The 22752-nt window shown below is 39.0% G+C and overlaps 1 protein-coding gene across 1 annotated transcript; it reads right to left on the bottom strand.

Annotated features, from left to right (window-relative positions):
- Nucleotides 1-1292: 1292 nt before the first annotated feature.
- Nucleotides 1293-3788, bottom strand: LOC109236780 (putative disease resistance RPP13-like protein 3). Its single transcript, XM_019402994.1, has one exon. The coding sequence runs from the start codon at nt 3676-3678 to the stop codon at nt 1393-1395; it is 2286 nt and encodes a 761-aa protein (XP_019258539.1). The 5' UTR covers nt 3679-3788; the 3' UTR covers nt 1293-1392.
- Between the last annotated feature and the right edge of the window lie 18964 nt (nt 3789-22752).

Genomic DNA, 22752 nt, shown 5'->3' with positions numbered 1-22752 from the left:
CGAGAACATCATTTTTAACACATTGGGCACCAGTAGGAACATCTCTACTGAACCATTTCAATAGTACAGGTGCTGCCATGTCACGAAGAACGACCATGGAAGTAATGGCTGACTTCTTTCAGCTTGATCGGAATCGATCCCATGATTAAATAGCAGGGGAATCCTGAACTAGACACAACAGGATCAATTGACTTTGCAAATCTAATTGTGTGCAAGCATCTTTTCCATTTATTGTTTTGGCATTAAGCCGTCACGGACTGATGCAAGTTCCAAGAGATTTTTTCACTTGTTTCAGCACTCTGTTGTGCTCTAAAGGGATTACATGTCATTTAAAACGCGTTTGCTAACAAGTGAATTCTTTTACAAAATGATTACAGAAAATGAGTAACAGGAGCAGGGGCGAAGCTAGAGTGTCCGTTGGGGTTCGGCTAAACCCAGTAGCTTTGATTCAAACTTTATATTTGTCGTTAAAAATTCATTGATAGTATAAATTTTTATTGTAAAACCCAGTAACTTAATAGAATTCGAATTTCGAACCTACAAGCTTGAAATTTTGGCTCTGCCTATGAAAGAGGCCATTTTCTGTGTAAATAATATGAGAATAATTATGCAAATTAGAATAACCAGGTTTTCTCACTTCCCTAAACTAATGCATTATTTATTTAACTTGACCATGCATTCAATAACAAATGGATGAATTAGTAACAAAGGTACACTGCATTTTGTTATATGCCTTCTTGACCAGCAAAGTATGTGAGATATGTGTGAGAAGGGAAAAACAAAAGATATGTACTAGAAAAGGAAAACGGCAAAATGAAGGTAAATTGCAAAACGATGGATAAAGCAAGATTTATTTGCACTTACACCCATATTGCTCATTTGATTATACGTCATATCTGAGCCGTAGGTGGAAGCAATAGCAGCTTCTTCATCTTCTTCACCACCCATGTCGAAATATTGTACTGCAACTCGCACACCAGTAGTTATTAGAAGTGGGAAAGACAAAGTAATAACCACAGCCAAGGTCTATTATAACTTATAAGAACATAAATTTACATACCTCCAGTATTGTAGGTGCGGACCACAAGAATTTCGTTTCCCATGCTTTGTTGTTCTTCTAGAATTTCCTCTGCAGAAGTAACAACAGCTTGGCCACAGTGATGCAACTCAATCAATTTTAATGTGGGAATATCCCCAATCTCTGCAGGAATCTCCTTCAACTTATAACAATGCCTTATGACTAGACACTCAAGGTTAGGAAGACTATCACTGGTTGCTTTCCATAGCACCAAGTTCATCATCAAAATGTGTAGCAACTTGAGTTTCTTGAAACCCCCTTCATTTAAATTCCAATTGGTCCCTTGAATAGCAAAATATTTTAGTCTGAGCACCTCAAGATTGGGTAAGCGACCAAGCATTGTCATATCCTTCCCACAGTAAATGTGTTCCTACGAGTGTCAAACTCTTCAGGTTGGTCGGGAAAACTTCCCATAGCAGACCAGGCAGCATTTGGAAAACCTCTACGGAAGAGGGAATTGCTAGATGAATTCTTAGCTTCTGCAGATCAGCTAAGCAAATCAGACTATCAATAAGCTTAGACCATTCATGATTATCTGGATGGATCAATACTCCCAGTTTCTTTATTTTAGGGGCTGCTGTAAGAACTTCTATCCAGTTGGAATCTGTAGCGCGTATTGAATCAAGTGTTTCCAAGTTCTGAAGACCCAAAATATTTTCTTCCTTTGGAGGAGCATGCACATACATTCCCCCAGAATAGATGTATCTCAAACTTGACATCTTCCAAATTTCCGATGGCAGGGATAATTCATCTCCAACTGGATGAACAATCAGCGTCTGTAGATTCCAAAGATTGGATATTGATGCAGGAACATTGGTACCAGTGGTACAAGCAACGTATCTCAAGTGTATTAGCTGTGTTATGTCACAGGGAAAACTTGAAAAGCGAATACATTCTGCATCCAATATCCTTAGCAGTTGAAAACGAGAATCTACTATTTTGCAGCACAGATAGTCGAGGTAAAAAGTATGGGATTCACCCAGGCATAAGATTGCCCGAACAGAATTCAAATTACCTTTATCCAAGTCAAGATTCTGGTTATTTAAAGCATCTGGATTCAAACACATTCTGCGTTCAATCTCCATACCTTCAGAGGACACATCAAAACATTTAGTTATGATATTAAAAAACTTCTCAGATTTTTCTTCTTTCAAGCATAATTGTCGAAGGAGGTCATGAATTCTGCAAGTTCTTAATTTACCATTGGCTCGTCGTCTACTAGCCAAAATCAAACTTCTGCTAACGAGATCCTCTAAAGACTCTTCCGCTACCTCTTCCAACATTTTATCACTCTTTGTGTTTAGAAAACCCTCAGCAACCCAAATTCTAATCAACTTATCTGCAGGAATTTCTGCATCTTCGAGGAAAGCTCCCGTATAAAGAAAGCAAGCTTTTAAGCTAGGAGGCAACCAGTTGTAACTCAACGACAATATTGCTAAACAATGCTCAGTGGTGGAACCTATATGTGAAACCACATTTTCAGCAACTTTTTTCCAATCTTCATATGTCGTATTGATCTTGGAGAGAAGCCCACCAATGACAACAAGCGAGAGGGGTAATCCTTGACAATGTTCTGCCATCTGCTTCCCTATTTCCTCCAACTGAGGAGGACAGTCTTCCTTTCCAAATACCTTGTTAGACAGCAAAGTCCAACTATCTTCAAAATTAAGGAAAGGCATGTGATGGGGAGGGCAACCATTACCAGTACAATCAGCTACTTCTAGAAGCCTAGTAGTTATCATGATTCGACTTCCATTATTATCATCAGGAAATGATCTTTTAACTAGGTCCCAGGCCTCTATACTCCATAAATCATCCATAACTATCAAATATCTTTTGCCTTTTAATTTTCTATATAACTGCTCTAATAATTGGTCATAGCTCTTGTTATGATATAACGCCGTCACATCAGAAGTACCAAAGCTTAAAACATTTATAAGAATTTCTCTTGCATCATATTCTTGAGAAATAGTAACCCATGAAGAAACATCAAAGCGACATAATACTGATGGATTGCTAAACACTTGCCTGGCAAGAGTTGTCTTACCCATACCGCCCATGCCAACAATTGAAACAATATTCAGCTCCCGCGCTTGCCCAATGAGTTGATCTCTTATGTCGTTGAAGTCATCCTCCATGCCAACAAGAGTAATTTCCTCATCCAAAACATCCCTAGACGAGCGGCGAGGTAGAGAAGTTGTTGCCGGCTGCTCTTTAATGTGTAGGTGGTCATTCTTGAACTTCATCACCTCTCCTTGTATTGAATCCATTACATTTGCTATTTGCTTCAACTCGTCATAAAGCTGACAACGAGCATTACTTTTATCATTTTCAGTGTTAGCCACATGGATACTTCTTAGGCACAAATCAACAGTATCTTCTGCTTTATAAGCTGCATCTCTAATCTTCTTCTCCAAAAAAGTCAACGATTCTTGATCATTGATCCGATTTCCAATATCCACAAGGAAAGTTTGCAAGAAAACAAGTGTTTCATAGAGAGAATCAAGGGGTCCCCAAATATTTTCAGGAATCAAAGTTGGATTGAATTGCAGGACTTGCTCAAGAGTTGTCATTAGTGAAGTTATAACAGCATAAGCCATCTTTCTCTCTCTCTCGCAAGATCTGTTCGTTTGCTTTTCAGTGGAATTTCCAACAGCAAGAGCCAAGTACTTGATCAGCAAATACTAAGGAAAATGCATAAATGTTTCTAATCTCCCAACCCCCCCCCCCCCCCCCAAAACAAACCAAGTAGTAGTATTTTTTTATTGGGTTTCTTTAAGAAGCACGAGAGCGTAATTTAAGGATCTGTAAGTTCATGAACTCCTGCTACCCATATGAGATTGAGAGTTTATACAGGAATCTTGATTTCATTAATGATTTCTAATTTGTTACCATTTGACCAAACGAAAAATTAAGATTATTAAATTATTGTCCGCTCGGCTCAATACTCTACTTACGACATTGTAATACGCCGCACCTCAAACAACCCAACTTGAACATGTTTAAAACTCCTGACCAGTAAGTGGGAGTATAAATTGTTTGTAACCAAAAATCAGTCTGGGCTTAGGTCCAAAAGCAGTCCAACGAAAAACCTAGGGGCTAACAAGCACGGCATGGCCATTGCCGCACTTGCCCGCCAGCGTGGTATGATTCATCGTCTTATTTGGCTAACGACGTCGGAGATCAAGTCAAGAATCAATTACTTTGACACATCACCGCCTCTAACAAACTCCGAGTTACTTCCACCCACATCTTAACAAATGCTAACTATGCAAACAGGTTGAGATCAACCTAACCCTCTACCAGCTGTAGGTGGTTTTGATATTTAAAAAAAAAAAATAAAAAAAAAATTGACCATGATGGCGACCATTTGGACACGGAAAAATTGAAGAGGAAACCTTTAGTAATTGTTTATCACAACGCGATTCCTCCTCCAAAGAGCTCATTGAAGAAAAATGCAAACAAATTCTTGAGACCACTGAAGGGGAAATCCGTTCACCCATATTTCTACAATATGGGTGAACACATAGTAGAGAAAAAGATTTTTTCTCAATAGGTATAGTTGGAATTAGTAAAACTGAAGATGATTTGGACTGGTTGAAGTCAAAATTGATAGTAGTTGAAATCTATTGAAAATTTTCTATGCGACATATGTATCTTACTTGCATGTACATAGCCGACCTAATATGTAAAATTTGAGGATGAAGGAGATTTGGACACGCTGGAGTTAATTCCTAGTTCAAATTGAGTTAAAAAATTTCTCCGTAAGGTACACAGAGGATACACAATGGATACAAATGAGATACACAAATAAGACATGGAGATGTTCATCATTTACTCGAATTTGGCTCAAATTTAAATTTTAACCACCTTAAAACTCCATCAAATTATCCCAAAACTAAAACTATTTGATTCTAAATAAACAGCAATGATGAATAGAAGGGGACTTCAGGGTTGTCGTGCAACTATACCTCAAGACTCCACAAGTAGCTGGATCCGGGCAGTCTCATTATGCATTGCTAGGATCAACTCTGGTATCTGCACAAGGAAGTACAAAGTGTAGTATGAGTACAACCTACCACATGTACTCTATAAGTACCCAGCCTAACCTCGACGAATTAGTGATGAGGCTAAAGCAGGCCACTTACAATAATATGTACGCAATGATGATGATGATGATGATGATGATGATGATGATGATGATGATGATGATGATGATGATGATGATGGTAATGATGATAACATAAAATAAAAAATGGAAGTAAAGCAATTAATTCACGAAAACGAACTCGAAATTCAACTACCAGAGAGCCCGGAATAACAAGTCTCATAGTCTCATATCACAATGCGAAGGCTAATTCAACAATCACAAACAAGTACCACATATGCAATCCGTTTCAGTGTGTAGCCTAATCCCATCATATATCATCTGTCCATATCACAATCCGTCCTTATTCCACCATTTCAGTTTATTACTTTTCAATTTCTGTTGCGGCGTGCTACCCGCTCCCCAAATAATTTCAATCATCAACATAAACAATTCAACAATTAAATTTACAAGAATTTCTACATCACGAGGTTAAATGTACAAGGCAATAAGGAACCACAGAATAATCAAAGGCAAATACATAAGTATCTACTTAAATTATATACCAAATCCCTATTACACATTCTCTGAGGACAAATATCATATTACACATGCAACCTTTCAGAATTGTGCCTAGTACCCATTACTTTTGCCAGATGGTATGCACGTGTTTAACAAATAAAATGTGCGCGTCAAACCTATGCAGTATATGTTCAAATCCTTATATAAGCACACGTGTCTAAATCTTATTTGTCCCCTTATTTTTGTTAATTTAATAGTTAAAAAAGGAAAGGAAAAAATATCCAAGCCCTCCTTCCCCATTTGGAGCCCCTGTCGTCCTCGGAATCCGGCGATAACCATAACTCCCTTTTCTTTCACACGCCTCCCCATCTCCTCCCTCTTTCATCTTCTTTAAGAAGATGTCGCCATAACTCGTAACGCTGGTAACGACCTCAAGCAACGAGCCAAGAACTCCATTGCTAGGTCATTAGTTCCACTATCAGTTCATGGTTGATGAGCTCAGATCTTTTCCGCGTGGGTGGAGCTATTTGATCTTTCCAGCAAGCTAGTGGTTCTTTATTCAAATCTGGTCTCGTTTAATTAAAAAACGACAAACGACAACGACCTCCATTTTCCGGCCACTGTTATAGTGGCAACACCCATCCGTAACAATGGTGATTCCATAGCAAACAAAACAAACAAAACCTATAAATCAAAAAATGGTGAAAAAAGTTTAGAGTAAGGAGAAATAATAGTAAAGAAGAACAAGGATGATGAAGAAAGTGGGTCTTCAAATAAAGAAGAATTTAAGTATGGTGGTGTCTCTAATTTTCTTTCGAAAGAGAAAGAGACGAGGAAAGAGAAATTAGTTTAAGTGTTTTATTTTTATTTTTAAATATTAACATGTGTCATGATGTTATTGGTGCATCACATTGCACTTATTTTGAAAAATTGGTTAAGGAAAAAGTGGTGTGTACTAGACACAATTTTGAAAGTTTGCATATGGAATATGTGTTTATCCTCAGAAAATGTGTAAGAGGGATTTGGTGTATAGTTTTAGGTGGCTACTTATGTATTTGAATCTTTAACAACTTGAAGTTTCAACATTACCAATTCATCGGTATCTAACAATTGAACAACTCACGCAACAAATACTACAAATCAAAAGAGACAAGTAAAGCATGTGACAATTTAAGGTATGCAACTAAAACAAGTAGAAAACAAGTAGCAAATAAGCATGGAGTCATGTGAGGAACTGACAAATTAAGGCAAAGAAATAATTAAATGACAAGTAACGAAAATATATAACAATTAAGGCATGAAGCAAGATATATCATGAAATAAACGAAAACATGGAAATAAATATCCAATCCCTGTATGCTAGATCCCATGGCGGTGTATATACACTCGTAACCTCACATATATGCCATTTACCCACATAATTCATATAACACATAGTTCAAGAATTCTTAATTCAGTCAAGTCATGGTTAGACACAACACTTACCTCACTCTGCAACCAAATCAACGCTCAACCGCGATTTTTCCTCTAGAATTAGTGTCCAAACCAATTAAATCTAACCAAATATAGTCCAAATAAATTAAAATAGGCTCTAGAAAATACCCATGAATGAAAAATTTAATCTTTAATGATTTTAAAAAAAGTCAACAAAAGTCAATCTCGTGCCCGCTTGGCCAAAAACCGAGATGCAGACCAAAACTCAATTACCTATTCATCCCGAGCCCGGTTATGTGATTAGTTTTGAAATCCGACCTCAATTTGAGGTAAATCTCAATTTATCAAAATCAACAATTTCTATCTAAATTCTTAATTTCTACCATGAAAAAGTATAGATTAAAGGTTAAAGGCAGTTTATGAAAATGTAAGAAAACATGTTAAAATCTACTAACCTATAAAGTTGGGATGAAATTCTCTTCAAAATCACCTCTAGGCCGAGCTCAAACTTAAAAATGGTAAAAAATGACTCAAATCCCGTTTTTAGAAGTTTAAATCACTGGGACGCGAAGAACACCTGACGTGATCGTGATGTACATCGGCTAAAATGGCCTCCACGTTCGCGAGATGCCCTCCGCGTTCACGATGGACTCACGCCTCCCCCTAGGCCTTCGTGTTCACGAGCCTAGGCTCGCATTCATGTAGAGTATCTACCTGCCTCCCCCTGATTCCCCTTAAACCTTCACGTTCGTGTGTGAATGGTCGCTTTTGCGAAGGGTAAGCTCTCTACTGCTTCGCGTTCATGACCAGTTCTCTGCGTTCGCGAAGAAGAACTCCACCCCAGTCCCAGTTTCCCCTTCGCGATCGCGAGAGTAGCTTCGTGATCGCAAAGCACAAGGCACCGGACATTAGCAAATAGCTGAAACCAACAATTTTTTTCTAAGTTCAAATAGTCCGTAGCCTATCCGAAACTCAGCCGAGCCCCTCGGGATCCAAACTAAACATGCACGCAAGTGTAATAATATCATATGAACTCGCTCGTGTGATCAAATCACCAAAATAACATCTAAATCTATAAATCGAACCTCAAAATGAATGAAATTTTAAATGAAACTCAAGAAATTCCAAATTCACAATCGAGTGTCCGAATCCTATCAAACTAACTCCGTTTTGCACCAAATTTTGAAGAAAAATTTTAAATAGTAAATGAACCTATACCAAATTCCAGAATAGAAATCCGAACCCGGTAGCTGTAAAGTCAACCTACGGTCAAACCTAGGAAATCATTAAACCTTCAAGTTACTAGTTTTCGACAAATCAAGTCAAATCAAGTTAGAGACTTTCAAATTCAATTTCGGGCATACGCCCAAGTCCAAAATCACGATACGGACCCATCGTGATCGTCAAAATATCGATCCGGACATAAAATGTTGACCGTAGTCAATTCAAGTTATTTTTAAAGCTAAAAATCATATTTTCTTCAAATATTTCACATAAAATATTTCCAAAAAGGATACGGACTGTGCACACAAATCAAGAAACACTAAATGGGGCTAATAAAGGTCACAAAATACGGAAATAAAGGCTAGAACTCAAAATGACCTATTAGGTCGTCACATTCTCCACCTCTAAAAGAAATGTTCATCCTCGAACGGGCATAGAATAGTACCTAGATGGTGAAAAGGTGAGGGTATCTACTCCTCATATCGGACTCAGACTCTCACGTAACTGCCTCAATCGATTGACCTCTCCACTGCACTCTAACAGAAGGATAACTCTTAGACCTTAACTTCTGGACCTGTCGTGCTCGAATAGCCACCGACTCCTCCTCATAAGTCAAATCATTGCCCAGCTGGACTGAGCTGAAATCTAATACATGGGACGGATTACCGTGATACTTTCGGAGTATGGAAACATGGAATATCGGGTGAGGTGCAGATAAGCTAGGTGGTAATGCAAACTTATAGGCCACCTCACCAACTCTCTTAAGGATCTCAAAAGGTCTAATATACCTAGGGCTCAACTTGCCCTTCTTCCCGAACCTCATCACACCATCATGGGTGAAAATCGGAGCAAAACCCTCTCTCCAACCATGAGTGAGACATCACAAACTCTTCGATCGGCATAACTCTTCTACCTAGACTGTGTTGTACGAAACCGATCCTAAATCATCTTGACCTTTTCCAAGGCATCCCAAAAAAATTAGTACCCAACAATCGAGCCTCTCTCAGCTCAAACCAACCATCTGGAGAATGACACCACCTCCTATATAAGGTCTCATAAAGAGCCATTTGAATACTCGATTGGTAGTTTTTGTTGTAGGAAAACTCTGCAAGTGAAAAGAACTGATCCCAAAAAACCCCCAAAATCCATAACATACATACGAAGCATATCCTCCAAGATATTAATGGCGCGCTCGGACTATCCATCCGTCTGGGGGTAAAATGCTATACTTATCTCAACCCGTGTGCCTAACTCACGTTGTACATCCCTCCAGAAATGCAATGTGAACTGAGTGCCTTGATAAAAAAATAATGGACATCAGCACACTGTGAAGTCCAACAATCTCGAAGATATAGATCTAAGCCAGCCGCTCTAAAGAATAAGTAATCGCCACTAGAATAAAATGCACCGACTTGGTCGACCTATCCACAATGACCCATAGTGCGTCAAACTTCTTCAAGGTCTGTGGGAGCCCAACAACAAAATTCATGGTAATACGCTCCCACTTCCACTCGGGAATCTCAAGTCTCTGAAGCAAACCGACAGGACTCTAATGCTCGTACTTCACCTACTGATAATTCAAACACCAAGCCACATACTCTCGTATATCTTTCTTTATTCTTTTCCACCAATAATGTTGCCTTAAATCCTAATACATCTTGGCGACACCCGGATGAATAGAATACTGTGAACTGTGAGCCTCATCTAGAATCAACTCACGCAGCCCATCCACATTGGGCACACAAATCCGACCCTACATCTGCGACACCCCATCATCTCCAATAGAAACCTCCTTGGCATCACCGTGCTGCAGCGTGTCTGTAAGGACAAGCAAATGGGGGTCATCATACTGACGCTCTCTGATATGCTCATACAAAGAAGACCGAGAGACTAAGCAAACAAGAACCCGACTAGGCTACGAAACATCTAACCTCACGAACTGATTGGCCAAGCCTGAACATCTGATGCTAGCGGTCGCTCACTAATTGGAATATATGAAACCCTACCCATACTCAGCCTTTCTACTCAAGCCGTCGGCCACCATATTGGCCTTCTCTGAATGGTACAAAATGGTGATATCATAGTCTTTTAACAGCTCTAACCACCTCTGATGCCTCATATTTAGATCCTTTTGCTTAAACAAGTGTTGTAGACTCCGATGATCTGTGAATACCTCACACAACACGCCGTAGAGGTAATGCCTCCAAATCTTCAATGTATTAACAATAGATGCCAACTACAAGTTGTGAACAATGTAATTCTCCTCATGAACCTTCAACTGCCGAGACGCGTAGGCAATCACCCTACCATTTTGCATCAACACGGCATCAAGCCTAATATGTGACGCATCACAATACACAGTGTAAGATCCTGAACCCGTAGGAAATACCAACACTGGAGCTGTAGTCAAAGCAGTCTTAAGCTTCTGAAAGCTCAACTCACACTCATCAGACCACCTAAATGGGTAACCTTTCTGGGTCAATCTAGTCAATGGGGCTGCGACAGATGAAAACCCCTCCACGAACCGGCGATAATAACCGACCAAATCTAGGAAGCTTCGAATATTTGTAGCTGAAGTAGGTCTAGGCCAGTTTTGAACTACCTCAATCTTCTTAGGATCCACTTTAATGCCCTCGAAAGATACCATATGCCCCTAAAGGGCAACTGAATGTAACCAAAATATCATCAATGAAAATGATCACAAAGGAATCTAGATATGGATTGAATACCCGATCCATCAAACCCATATACATTGTTGGGGCATTTGTCAAGCCAAATGACATCACTAGGAACTCATAATACCCATACCAAGTCCGAAAAGTTGTCTTAGGGACATCCGACGCCCTAATATTGAACTAATTATCCAGATCTCAAATCAATCTTTGAAAACACTTTGGCACCCTGAAGCTGATCAAATAAGTCATCAACCCTCGGCAAAGGATACTTGTTCTTGATAGTGACTTTGTTCAACCGCCGATAATCAATACACATCCTCATCATACCATTCTTCTTCTTCTTCACGAACAATACTGGTGCACCCCAAGGCGATACACTAGGTCTAACGAATCCCTTATCAAGCAAATCCTGCAACTGCTCCTTCAGTTTCTTTAACTCGGTTGGGGCCATACGATATGGTGGAATAGAAATGGGCTGAGTGCCTAGATCCAAGTCAATACAGAAGTTGATCTCTTTATCGGGTGGCATCCTCAGCAATCTGCAGGAAACACCTCTAGAAATTCACGCACAACTGGTATTGAATCCATGGAAGGAACCTATCTACTAGGATCACGAATATATGCCAAATATGCTAGACATCCCTTCTCGACCATGTGTCGAGCCTTCACATAAGAAATAACTTTGCTAGTAGAATGGCCACGAGTCCCTTTCCACTCTAATCAAGGCAACCTCGGCATGGCTAAGGTCATCGTCTTGGCGCGACAGTCCAATATAGCGTGATAAGATGACAACCAATCCATGCCCAAAATAACATCAAAGTCCACCATATGAAGAAGTAGGAGATCTACGCAATTCTCAAGGCTCCCAATAGAAACCACACACGAGCGATAAACACGCTTTATAGTAATAGAAAAAATGATATTTGACACTTTCTCGGGCCTTTTTAGGCCCGAGAAAGCGTCAAATATCATTTTTTTCTCCCACAGGCGTGGACACATATACAGGAGCACTCAAAGAATCACGAGACATAATCAGATATGAAGCGAAATGGGATGACACGTAGGAATAAGTAGAGCCCGGATCAAATAGAATTGAAGCATCTCTATGGCAAATCGGAATAATACATGTGATGACGGCGTCAGATGTCTCTAAAAATACATAAAAATGGGGCTGGGACCTACCACTCTGACCTCTGCCCCTCAGGGGACCTCTAGCTGGCTGGCCTCCACCTCTAATGGCCTGACCTCTACCTCTAGCACCCTGACCCCTGCCTCTAGTTGGCTGTATGGGCGATGGAGAAACTGGTGCTGGTATAATGGCACGAGAACCCTGCTGAGGTTTGCTGCTCATCAATCTAGGGCAACACCTCCTGATGTGACCTGTGCCCTCATACTCAAAGCACTCTCTTGGCTGCTGAGGCTGTTGAAGCTAAGACTAGCCCTGACAGCCCGGGTATCCATTATAGTAACTCTATAGCAGTAGTGTACTGATAGGAGTTGAAGGTGCACTGAATAATGGCTACTCAAGATGAGACCCATAAGAATCATGACCGGCCGAAACACTATGGGATACCTAAAGAGCAGATTGAAACAGCTTGAGAGGATGGACTCTACCAAAAGAAAATCTGCCTCCAGATGAGGCACCACTGAAGTCGCCGAAATGATGAGGCCTCTTCTTAGATACCGCCCCTCGATCCTGACTACTGTAAGCACGTGATTTTTGCCCTATATGAAATACTCCTATAAAATTCCAAAAAAAATAGATTTTTTTTGTTAATTATTTGCCATTTTAGGAATTTTTGTAGAGTTTTATGCATTTTGTGCATGTTTAAATTTTATTTAAATCATGAAAAATACCAAAAATATCACACCATGGCATTTAGGCTTTATTTTTATATTTTTTGGATTAATCGGTAGTTACTTGTTTTATAAAAATTGAAATCACAAAAAATGCTTCATTTTTACACTTTTTTCTTTTATTGATTTTTTTCTTTTAATTTAGGATTAAGTAGTTTTTATAATTTTTATAATTAGCTAATTAGTTTAATTTCACACTTTTGGATAATTTCGGATTTTTAATTTGTAGGATTTTAATTAAAAGAAAAAGGAAAATTAGAAAATAAAAGAAAGAATTGGAAAAAAAAGGTTTGTCTTGTGAAATTGGGCCAAAATTAATGCTGAGCCCAAAGGCTATACCCAAATCTGCCCAAACCCAATTACTCACTCAAAGCCCAATCTCCCTACCCGAATACCCATTACCTTTTGCCCTAATCCCTCACATAAAACAGGAGCTAAAGCACAAAAATAGAGGAGATTTTGGAGATACAATTAGAGACCTAATAGAGATCTCCCCACAGAGATCAAAAGAAAACGGCGCCCATGAAGCTTCGAGCTTCTTCTTCATTTTTCAAAAACATCACAAGCAACAGAACTCTAGACCTTCTTCTTAAAAGAGGAAGCTCCCTTCCCGTCACCCCTCTCTCTTAACAACCAGATCGGCCCCCACTTGGAAGTTACAGCTAGTTGCCCCTCAATTCCTCCATAGCCACTCCTCCTTGACCTCTCAAAGCCGCCGCACCCCGTCTGCTAAAATACACACTCACACAGAATCATTTAGCAACTAAGAAGGGGCAAGAAGGAAATTTAAGGTTCTGAAAGATTTTGAAGTTTGAAAACACAAAAGAGGTTTCAAAATTAGAAGAAAATTGGGAGAATAGGGGTTTCGAAGGCTCTGCTGGTGACCGCTGCTTCATCTCTTCAATTCCTGGGCGTCCAAATTCTGATTTCGTTTTAGAAGCTGAGGTTGTGCTTCGTTGGTTCTGTTTTTCTAAGCTACAGCTCTTCTCTCGCATTCATTTGGCTATTCGAGTTTGTCTCAAATGATGTTTAGAGGTATTTATCTCAATCTCGAAATGTAAATGTTGTTCAGGCATCCATGTGCTATGAATTTGCTGAAATTTGTTCGTATATACATGGTGGAGTTTGTTCTCTGATGTTTTCTGTTGTTCATGGTATGGTTTTGTTGATTTTGTTTTAGTTTCAACGCGAAATTGGATATGGTCTATGCTAATATCGATTCATGTTTATTCCCTGATGGATCCGTTTGATATTGTTGTTTGCATATTGATTAATTTGATTCATTGGCCTACTGCATCTTAAGGTACATGAATTGCTTTTTTTTTTTTTTATATTTATTATGTCTTCTCCGTTAGGATTAAAATGGTATGCTTGATTTTAGAGCAGCTGGTTTGTTTTTGGATCTCATTATCTGTAGCTAGAATGTTTTTTTTACCTTTGACCCAACTTTTATGAATTCAAATATATAAAGGGGAATCACGATTTGTTACCCTACTGTTTGTTCCTAAAATTTTCTCCACGAGAATGAATGTGACAAGTCAATGTCTATTCCTATCCAACAATTGTTTCCGTTCGTCTTATTAGTATTAATTAATACCTCGTTTCATGCTTGTCAATGGTTATTAGAGGTAATAGGCTAAAGACAATCTGTTCTTAAAATGCTTGGACAATTCCGTATGATTGGAAATATTTTTTTAATATGGTTTCCCACCATTTCAGCTTCTATAAATCACGCCTTATAATAAATCTCAAAGCAAAAAGGAAGAACAATTCATGAACATTCATAGGTCGCTTTAATTGAATACAACCCTTTCAAATAATTTGAGGCATGCCATGCCAAATAAAATTTCAAATGCATGGCCCTCATTTAATGTTTTATCCTTAGAAATCGAGGCGCGCCATTTAGTGAATTTTCTATGGCCCTCGCAAAGTCGAAAACACGTAGTTGCTTTAGGCGCGTAATTTAAAGATACCTTCCTAAACTCGGGTGTGCATTTCATGTGACCCAAATCCAAATCTCAACAACGTTAGATAAAACGTGTCATGGATCGCGGGTGCATTTCATGTGACGTGGTTCAAGATGTGTTTTGGATAACGTTGAATCTTCCTAAAAATAATTTAAAAGCGGTTAATAAGTTAAAATGCACCATAGGCTAAAACATGTATTAAAATCAGATAATAGGCCAATTATAATAGTTTAAGCGACCGTGCTAGAACCACGGAATCCGGCGGTGCCTAACACCTTTCCTCGGGTTAACAGAATTCCTTATTCAGAATTTCTGGTTCGCAGACTTCACAAGGAAAGTCGAATTTTCCTCGATTTGGGATTCAAAATAAATCGGTGACTTGGGACACCAAAATAAACTATCCCAAGTGGCGACTCTGAATAAATAAATAATCTCATTTCGAATAATGTCACTTAAGTGGAAAAACTCCCTTATACACTATCCTTTCGGGGTGGTGTGTAAAAAAGGAGGTGTGATAACTACGTTCCATTTATAATTCAATTTTTTTAATGTTGTCTTAAAATTGCCAAATGACTTTTTTTTAGCTTGCCACTTGGCTTAACCACATGCTTCACTACTCTCCTTTTAATATAATATAAATATTTTGATTTGAAACGTTTAAAACTGGTTAATACATTTTGCTAACATTGGCTTGCCTAGAAAGTGAAATATTAGGCACCATCACGATTCCAATGGTGGGATTCCGGGTCGTGACAAGTTGGTATCAAAGCACTAGGTTACTTAGGTCTCACGAGTCACGAGCAGGCTTAGTAGAGTTTGGAGGATCGGTACAGAGACGTCTGTACTTATCTTCTAGAGGCTATGGAGTTTTAGGAAAATTGCACTCTTTCTTTCTCTATCGTGCGGCTTATTTCCGTTATTGAAGTTTGAACCATTCTACTCTTGTTCTCTAGCAGATGGTAAGAAAACGCACATCATCTACAGCTGGGCAGGAGCTGGAGTCCCCTATTGCAGCCATTTCCAAGGGTGGAGGCAACAACAACAACAACAACAACAACGACAACAACAATAATAATAATAATAATAATAATAATAATAATAATAATAATAATAATAATAATAATAATAATAATAATAATAATAATAATAACAATAACAAGAACAATAACAACAACAATAATAACAATAACAATAATAACAATAACAACAACAACAACAACAACAACAACAACAGTAATAATAATAATAATAATAATAATAATAATAATAAGAAACGGAAGTAAAACAATTAACTCATGAAAACGAACTCGAAATTCAACTACCAGAGAGAACAGAATAACAAGTCTCATAGTCTCATATCACAATGCCGAGGCTAATTCAACAATCACAAACATGTACCACATATGCAATCCGTTGCGGCGTGCAACCCGATCCCACCATACATCATCTGTCCATATCATAATCCGCCCTTATTTTACCATTTCAGTTCATTCAATTTCCGTTGCGGCGTGCACCCCACTCCCCAAATAATTTCAGTCATCAATATAAATAATTCAACAATCAAATTTACAAGAATTTTTACATCAAGAGGGTAAATGTACAAGGCAATAAGGAACCACATAATAATCAAAGAATCTCTAACAACTCGAAGTCTCAACTTTACCAATTCATCGGTATCTAACAACTAAACAACTCACGCATGTGAAACCACATTATAGAACGCAACAAATACTGTAATCAAAAGAGACAAGTAAAGCATGTGACAATTTAAGGTATGCAACTAAAGCAAGTAGAAACAAGTAGCAAATAAGCATGGAGCCATAGGAGGAACATACAAATTAATGCAAAGGAATAATTAAATGGCAAGTAACAATTATGGCATAGAAGTCAAATAAAGGCATATAACAATTAAGGCATGAAGCAAGATCTATAATGAAATAAACGAAAATATGAAAATAAATATTCAATCCCCGCATGCTAGATCTCATAATGGCATATATACACTTTTCAGCTCGCATATACGCCGTTTCCCCATATAATTCACATAACACATAGTTCAAGAAGTCCTAATTCCCTCAAGTCAAGATTAGACACAACACTTACCTCACTCCGCAATCAAATCAATGCTCAACTGCGGCTTTTGCTCTAGAATTTGCCTCCAAACCAATCAAATCTAACCAAATATAGTTCAAATAAATTAAAATAGGCTTTAGAAACTACCCACGAGTGAAAAAGATTCAATATTTAATGATTTTGAAAAAAATCAGCAAAAGTCAACCCCGAGCCTGCTTAGTCAAAACTCGAGTTTCGGACCAAAATCTAATTACCCATTCACCACCGAGCCTGGTTATCTAATTAGTTTCAAAATCCTGCCTTAAAATCGCCTCTAGGCCGAGTTCAATCTTGAAAATGGTGAAAGATGACTCAGATCCCCTTTTTTAGAAGTTCAAATCAGTGCACGTCAGGTGTTCTTTGCGTTCGTGATGCACAGCGTACCAAATGGCCTTCATGTTCGCGAGATGCCCTCCGCGTTTGCAATGGCCTCACCCCCTGGCCTTCGCGTTCGTAAGACTAGGCTCGTGTTCGCGTAGTGTATCTACCTGCCTCCCCCAGATTAACCTTCGCGTTAGCGTGTGACGGTTGCATTTATGAAGGGTAATCCCTCCACTGCTTCGCGTTCACGACCAGTTCTCCGTGTTCATGATGAAGAACTCTACCCTAGTCCCAGTTTCCCCATCGTGATCGCGAGTGCAGCTTCACGATCGTTAAGCATAAGACACCACACATCAGCAAATAGCTTAAGCCAACAATTTTTTTCTAAATTCAAATGGTCCATAGCCTATTCAAAACTCACTCGAGCCCCTCACGCTTCAAACCAAACATGTACACAAATGTAATAACATCATATGAACTCGCTCGCGTGATCAAATTATCAAAATAACATCTAAATCTACAAATCGAACCTCAAAATGAATAAAATTTTCAAAGAAACTCAAGAACTTCCAAATTCATAACCGAGCGTCCAAATCCTATAAAACCAACTCCGCTTTACATTAAATTTTGCAGAAGAGTTTTAAATAATTAATAAACCTTTACCAAGTTCCGAAATCGAAATTCAAACCCGATAGCCATAAAGTCAACCTACGGTCAAACCTAGGAAATCTTTAAACTTCAAGTTACTAGTATTCGGCAAATCAAGACAAATCAAGTTAGGGACTTCCGAATTTATTTCCGGGCATACGCCCATGTCAAGACCCCAAATCCATTGAATGTCGTGATGGTGCCGGACACCACTGTCGGGCAAGCCAACAATAGATAATAAATTTGATTCTCAATTTAGTATTATTGAAATTCATAATTTCCTTCAATTTAATAGTAAAAAGATGGAGTTACAGAGTAAATAATATTATTCTAACCATTTCAATACTGAGCAACCCAAAATCCAAAATCCGGTGTCACAAGTGCATGAGCACCAACTAGGAAAAATAAAATAAAATGCATCATCTGTCCGGAATACAACATTGGACAGGAGAGAAATATAAATACTCTGAAGGAGACTTTGCTGGCTGCGGATCGTAACATAAGATGCAGCTCACCTAAGTTCCGTATCAACCATGCTGCTATGCCCACAAGGCCACTAGACATACATGTGCATGAACAATAAAATGTACGGCGAGTGTAGTATGAGTACGAAGTAACGTGTACCTAGTAAGTATCCCCGTATCAACCACGACGCTATGCCCACAAGGCCACTAGACATACATGTGCATGTACAATAAAATGTACATCAAGTGTAGTATGAGTACGAAAACAACGCGTACCCAGTAAGCATCCAGTCTAACCTCGAAGAAGTAGTGACGAGGGATCGACTCCGACACTTACTATGGGCTATAAGTAAAATGCCAATGATATAATTTAAACATGAGTTGTATAGAACGACTGTAAGCTCAATATCATGAAGTAGGTAACCAATTCTTTTATTAATAAGAGTTTTCCAAATTTATTTTTCATCATTCATCAATGTATATCTCAGGCCAATGAATCAGTATCAATTATTATATATTCCAAATCAATCAATACAATCATGCGTAAATCATGTCGAGATCGTACGGCCCGATCCAACATATAAATATAAAATGTGCACTGCCGAGGGTCGAACGACACGAACCATAGATGCATCTATTAAATCTGCCAAGGCATTCAGCCCGCTCCACAAAAAGATAAACACATTCAAACAACCAAATCAAGAATTTATTAAGGGGCAATTGTTCAAGGAAATGCAAATTCTCATTTAACGGTCAAGAAAATGAATTTTATCCTTTTAAAAATCCTTTACCAAGTTCAATGTGATTTAAGCAATCAAATTAACAAGAAGGTTGCAGACATCGCAAGTATAACATGATTTGGGTCCTAGGCTACACGGACTTAAACATAATAGTAGCTACGCACGGACTCTCGTCACCTCGTGCGTACGTAGTCCCCCACAATTAGGACCACATATCGAATTATTTCATCTATGGGGTTAATTACCTCTTACAAGGTTAGAAATGAGACTTACCTCGTCTCAAAGCCCACTTTCCAGTCCAAGATTATGCTCAAACCCTCAATTCGGCCAACTCAATACTCAATTTAGCTTTTCCTTTACCAATTCACCACTGCTCGACTCAATCTAGCCAAAAAAGATATAAATACATCAAACAATGCAAGAGAAAACAATTTCAATTAACAAAGCTATGATCCTTACACAACTTGTAAAAAGTTAACAAAAGTCAACTCCCCTGGACCGCACCTCGGAACCCGATAAAATTAATAAAACCCGAACACCCATTCCGATACGAGTTCAACCATACCAAAATTATCGAATTCCGATACCAATTTGTCCTTCAAATCATCATTTTACATTTTTAAAGATTTTACAATTTTCCCCATATTTTCCTTTAGATTCTCATGAATTTTGATGTCAAATCTAATGTATAATCACAAAATATAACTGAAAATTGGTTAGAGGCGCTTACCCAATGTTTTGATATGAAAATACTCTCTCAAGACCGCCCACTCTCGGACCTAGGGTTCAAAATATGATAAATGAAGCAAAAACCCGAGTTACATAGCTGAAAACAAGCTGCAGATGTCGCATTTGCGATCCAGGGTTCGCAATTGCGAACAAGAATGGGGCTGGAAAAGGCCGCATTTGCGACAAAAAGTTTGCAATTGCGGACTGGGCATCGCAATTCCGACCACACCAAAAACCAGCAGTTTTTCCCGACACGAAAATGGGCACAACTCTCTCATACCATGTTCAAATTTGACGATTCGTTTTGCTATGGCTCCGTAATTACAATATGGATCTAATGGTTCAATAGAAACTGAATTTGGATTTCATTTTCTTAATGTGGTACAATTTATGCTAGAAGAAACGATGACGAAGCATCAAAAACAAGTGCAACACAACCTAAACTTATCCGAAACTCACCCGAGCCCCCGAGGCTCCAAACTAAACAGCCACACAAGTCTAAAATATAACACGAACTTGCTCGAGGCTTTAAATCACGTCAAACAACGTCAAAACCATGAATCGCACTCCAAATCAAGCTTAATGAACTTTAGAACTTCAAACTTCTACATTTGATGCCGAAACCTATCAAATCACGTCCGATTGACCCCAAATTTTGCAGACAAGTCACGTTCGACATTACGGACCTACTCCAACTTTCGAAATCTGAATCCGACCCCGATATCAAAAAGTCCACTCCCGTTCAAACTTTCCAAAAACCTTCAAATTTCCAACTTTCGCCAAATGACCCCCGAAATGACCTATGGACCTCAAAATCCACTTCCGGATACTAGAATCACCATACGAAGCTATTCCCAGAATAAGAATCTCATACGGACATTGATAACATTGATATGCACTCCAACCCAAATTTAGGAAATCCTTCCAAAATGCCAACTTTCCCCAATAGGCGTTGAAATGCTCCCCGATCGTCCAAAACCCGATCCAGACGTACGCCCAAGTCCAAAATCATCATACGAACCTGTTGGAACTTTCAAATCCCGTTTCCGAGGTCTTTTACTCAAAATCACACCTTAGTAAATTCTCCCAACTTAAAGGTTCTGAAATGAGAATTTTCTCTCTAAATCAACTCTGAACTTCCCGAAACTCAATTCCGACCACACGTACAAGTCATAATACATGAAGTGAAGCTACTCATGGTCTCAAACTGCCGAACGATGCGTTAGAGCTCAAAAACGACCAGTTGGGTCGTTACATTCTCTCCCGCTTAAACATACGTTCGTCCTGGAACATGCTAAGGACTGCACTGGAGTTGTTCGAAGTCACTATTTAACACCTCGTGCACCTACTCGTAGCTCGAGATAGTCTGAAGATTCTCCCTTTTACTTATTCAAATTAGCCTTAGAGCCAAAATTCCAACATCCGAAATTTTCCACTAGGCCCGCTTTCAACATACGAACACCGTATCAGTCACTACACACTGCACTAATACATGTTTGCATACCTTTGCTGAATCCACACCATGCACCACATAATCCCCATCGCCATAAGGACATCCTCTGATAACGATGGCCAAAATTTCACGAATCTGATGCTCACAACACACCTCATGACTCATATAAGTCCTGTTCCAAATCTTGCAATATTGCCACGACGGAAGAGATGTGTAGGAATTCATAACCAACTACCGAGTCAACCAATCATTGAGTTCCTCCTCTTGAAAAGGACCATTACCTCATTCTAGACTTGAATATCGATATTTACTATGTACTGTGCTTCATACAAATTTGATCGCATTGATCCCAGGTCCAATAATCTCGTCTCACCCAGTACAAGCTGCTCAGGAAATAAGCCACCTCAGACACTACCAAAAGTGCATATGATGCCACCGTGTTCCAACAAGCCACAATTCGAATGTGATATATGAGGAAAATGAACTCTGGAAAGAACAAATCAGCCTAAGCAACTAATTAAACAACCGAAGGGATGTTATGAACCTTCCTCAAAAAATGAGAAACAAAACACACAAGGGTAGATATGAGGAACTGTACTCAACATCAAACTTTGTGGCATGCAACCCGATCCACACATAATACCATTATAGCGTGCAACCCGATCCAACCATGATACCCGTGGCAGCATGCCACCCGATCGAAACAATGTATCCGTGACGACGTGCCACCCGATCCATACGTAATAATCTTATAAAGGAAATACTTACTGAGCTAAAATGCCCATACCTGTGAAATACCCCGAATATCAAGCACAAGCACGCGAAGTGCATAATACAAATCCTAGGGAGACGGATAGTGCGATACGCCACAAAAGTCAAGCACAGCTAAGGTGCAATATATGATCTGCATCTCGAGAGCCATCCTGCTCACATAACACCATTCCTATGCGGAACCTCAACACATATGCAATTAGTCAAGCCGTTTCACAACCATCATGTCACAATATAGTATTGCATGAAATAGTTGACGGCGAAATAACATCCAACGTCCGAATACTCCTCCATAAGGAGCTATGCTGAAATGAACAAATCCGGCCTGATATAGAGCTCGCATTCATATTTAGATCCATCCATGGACCTCAAGCCGATTTTGATTGTACCGTCGTGGGCTAATAACCATTCAAGGATTCACAATTACCCTTTTTTTTCATGACACACAAGAACAGACGTCAAATTCGGAACAAACTTCCATAGTCCACAACCAAATGAACTGAGCGCCTTTCAGGAATAAATTCTCACATTAACGATAGTAGCCCAATCTCCATAATTGATTTCACTCTTTGATCAATTAGGTGACTACCTGTCACACTTATACTGTCACGACCCAACTCCCAAACCTGGTCGTGATGGCGCCTCTCGTAGAGACAAGGCCAGCCAGAAC

The sequence above is a fragment of the Nicotiana attenuata genome, unplaced genomic scaffold (genome assembly GCF_001879085.1).
Source record: "Nicotiana attenuata strain UT unplaced genomic scaffold, NIATTr2, whole genome shotgun sequence".
Classification (NCBI taxonomy): domain Eukaryota; kingdom Viridiplantae; phylum Streptophyta; class Magnoliopsida; order Solanales; family Solanaceae; genus Nicotiana; species Nicotiana attenuata.
This window is presented reverse-complemented; position numbering and strand designations above follow the sequence as displayed.

What these genes read in the sequence shown, in the direction of transcription:
- LOC109236780 (XM_019402994.1), bottom strand. Translation starts at nt 3,678, where the DNA reads ATGGCTTATGCTGTTATAACTTCACTAATGACAACTCTTGAGCAAGTC.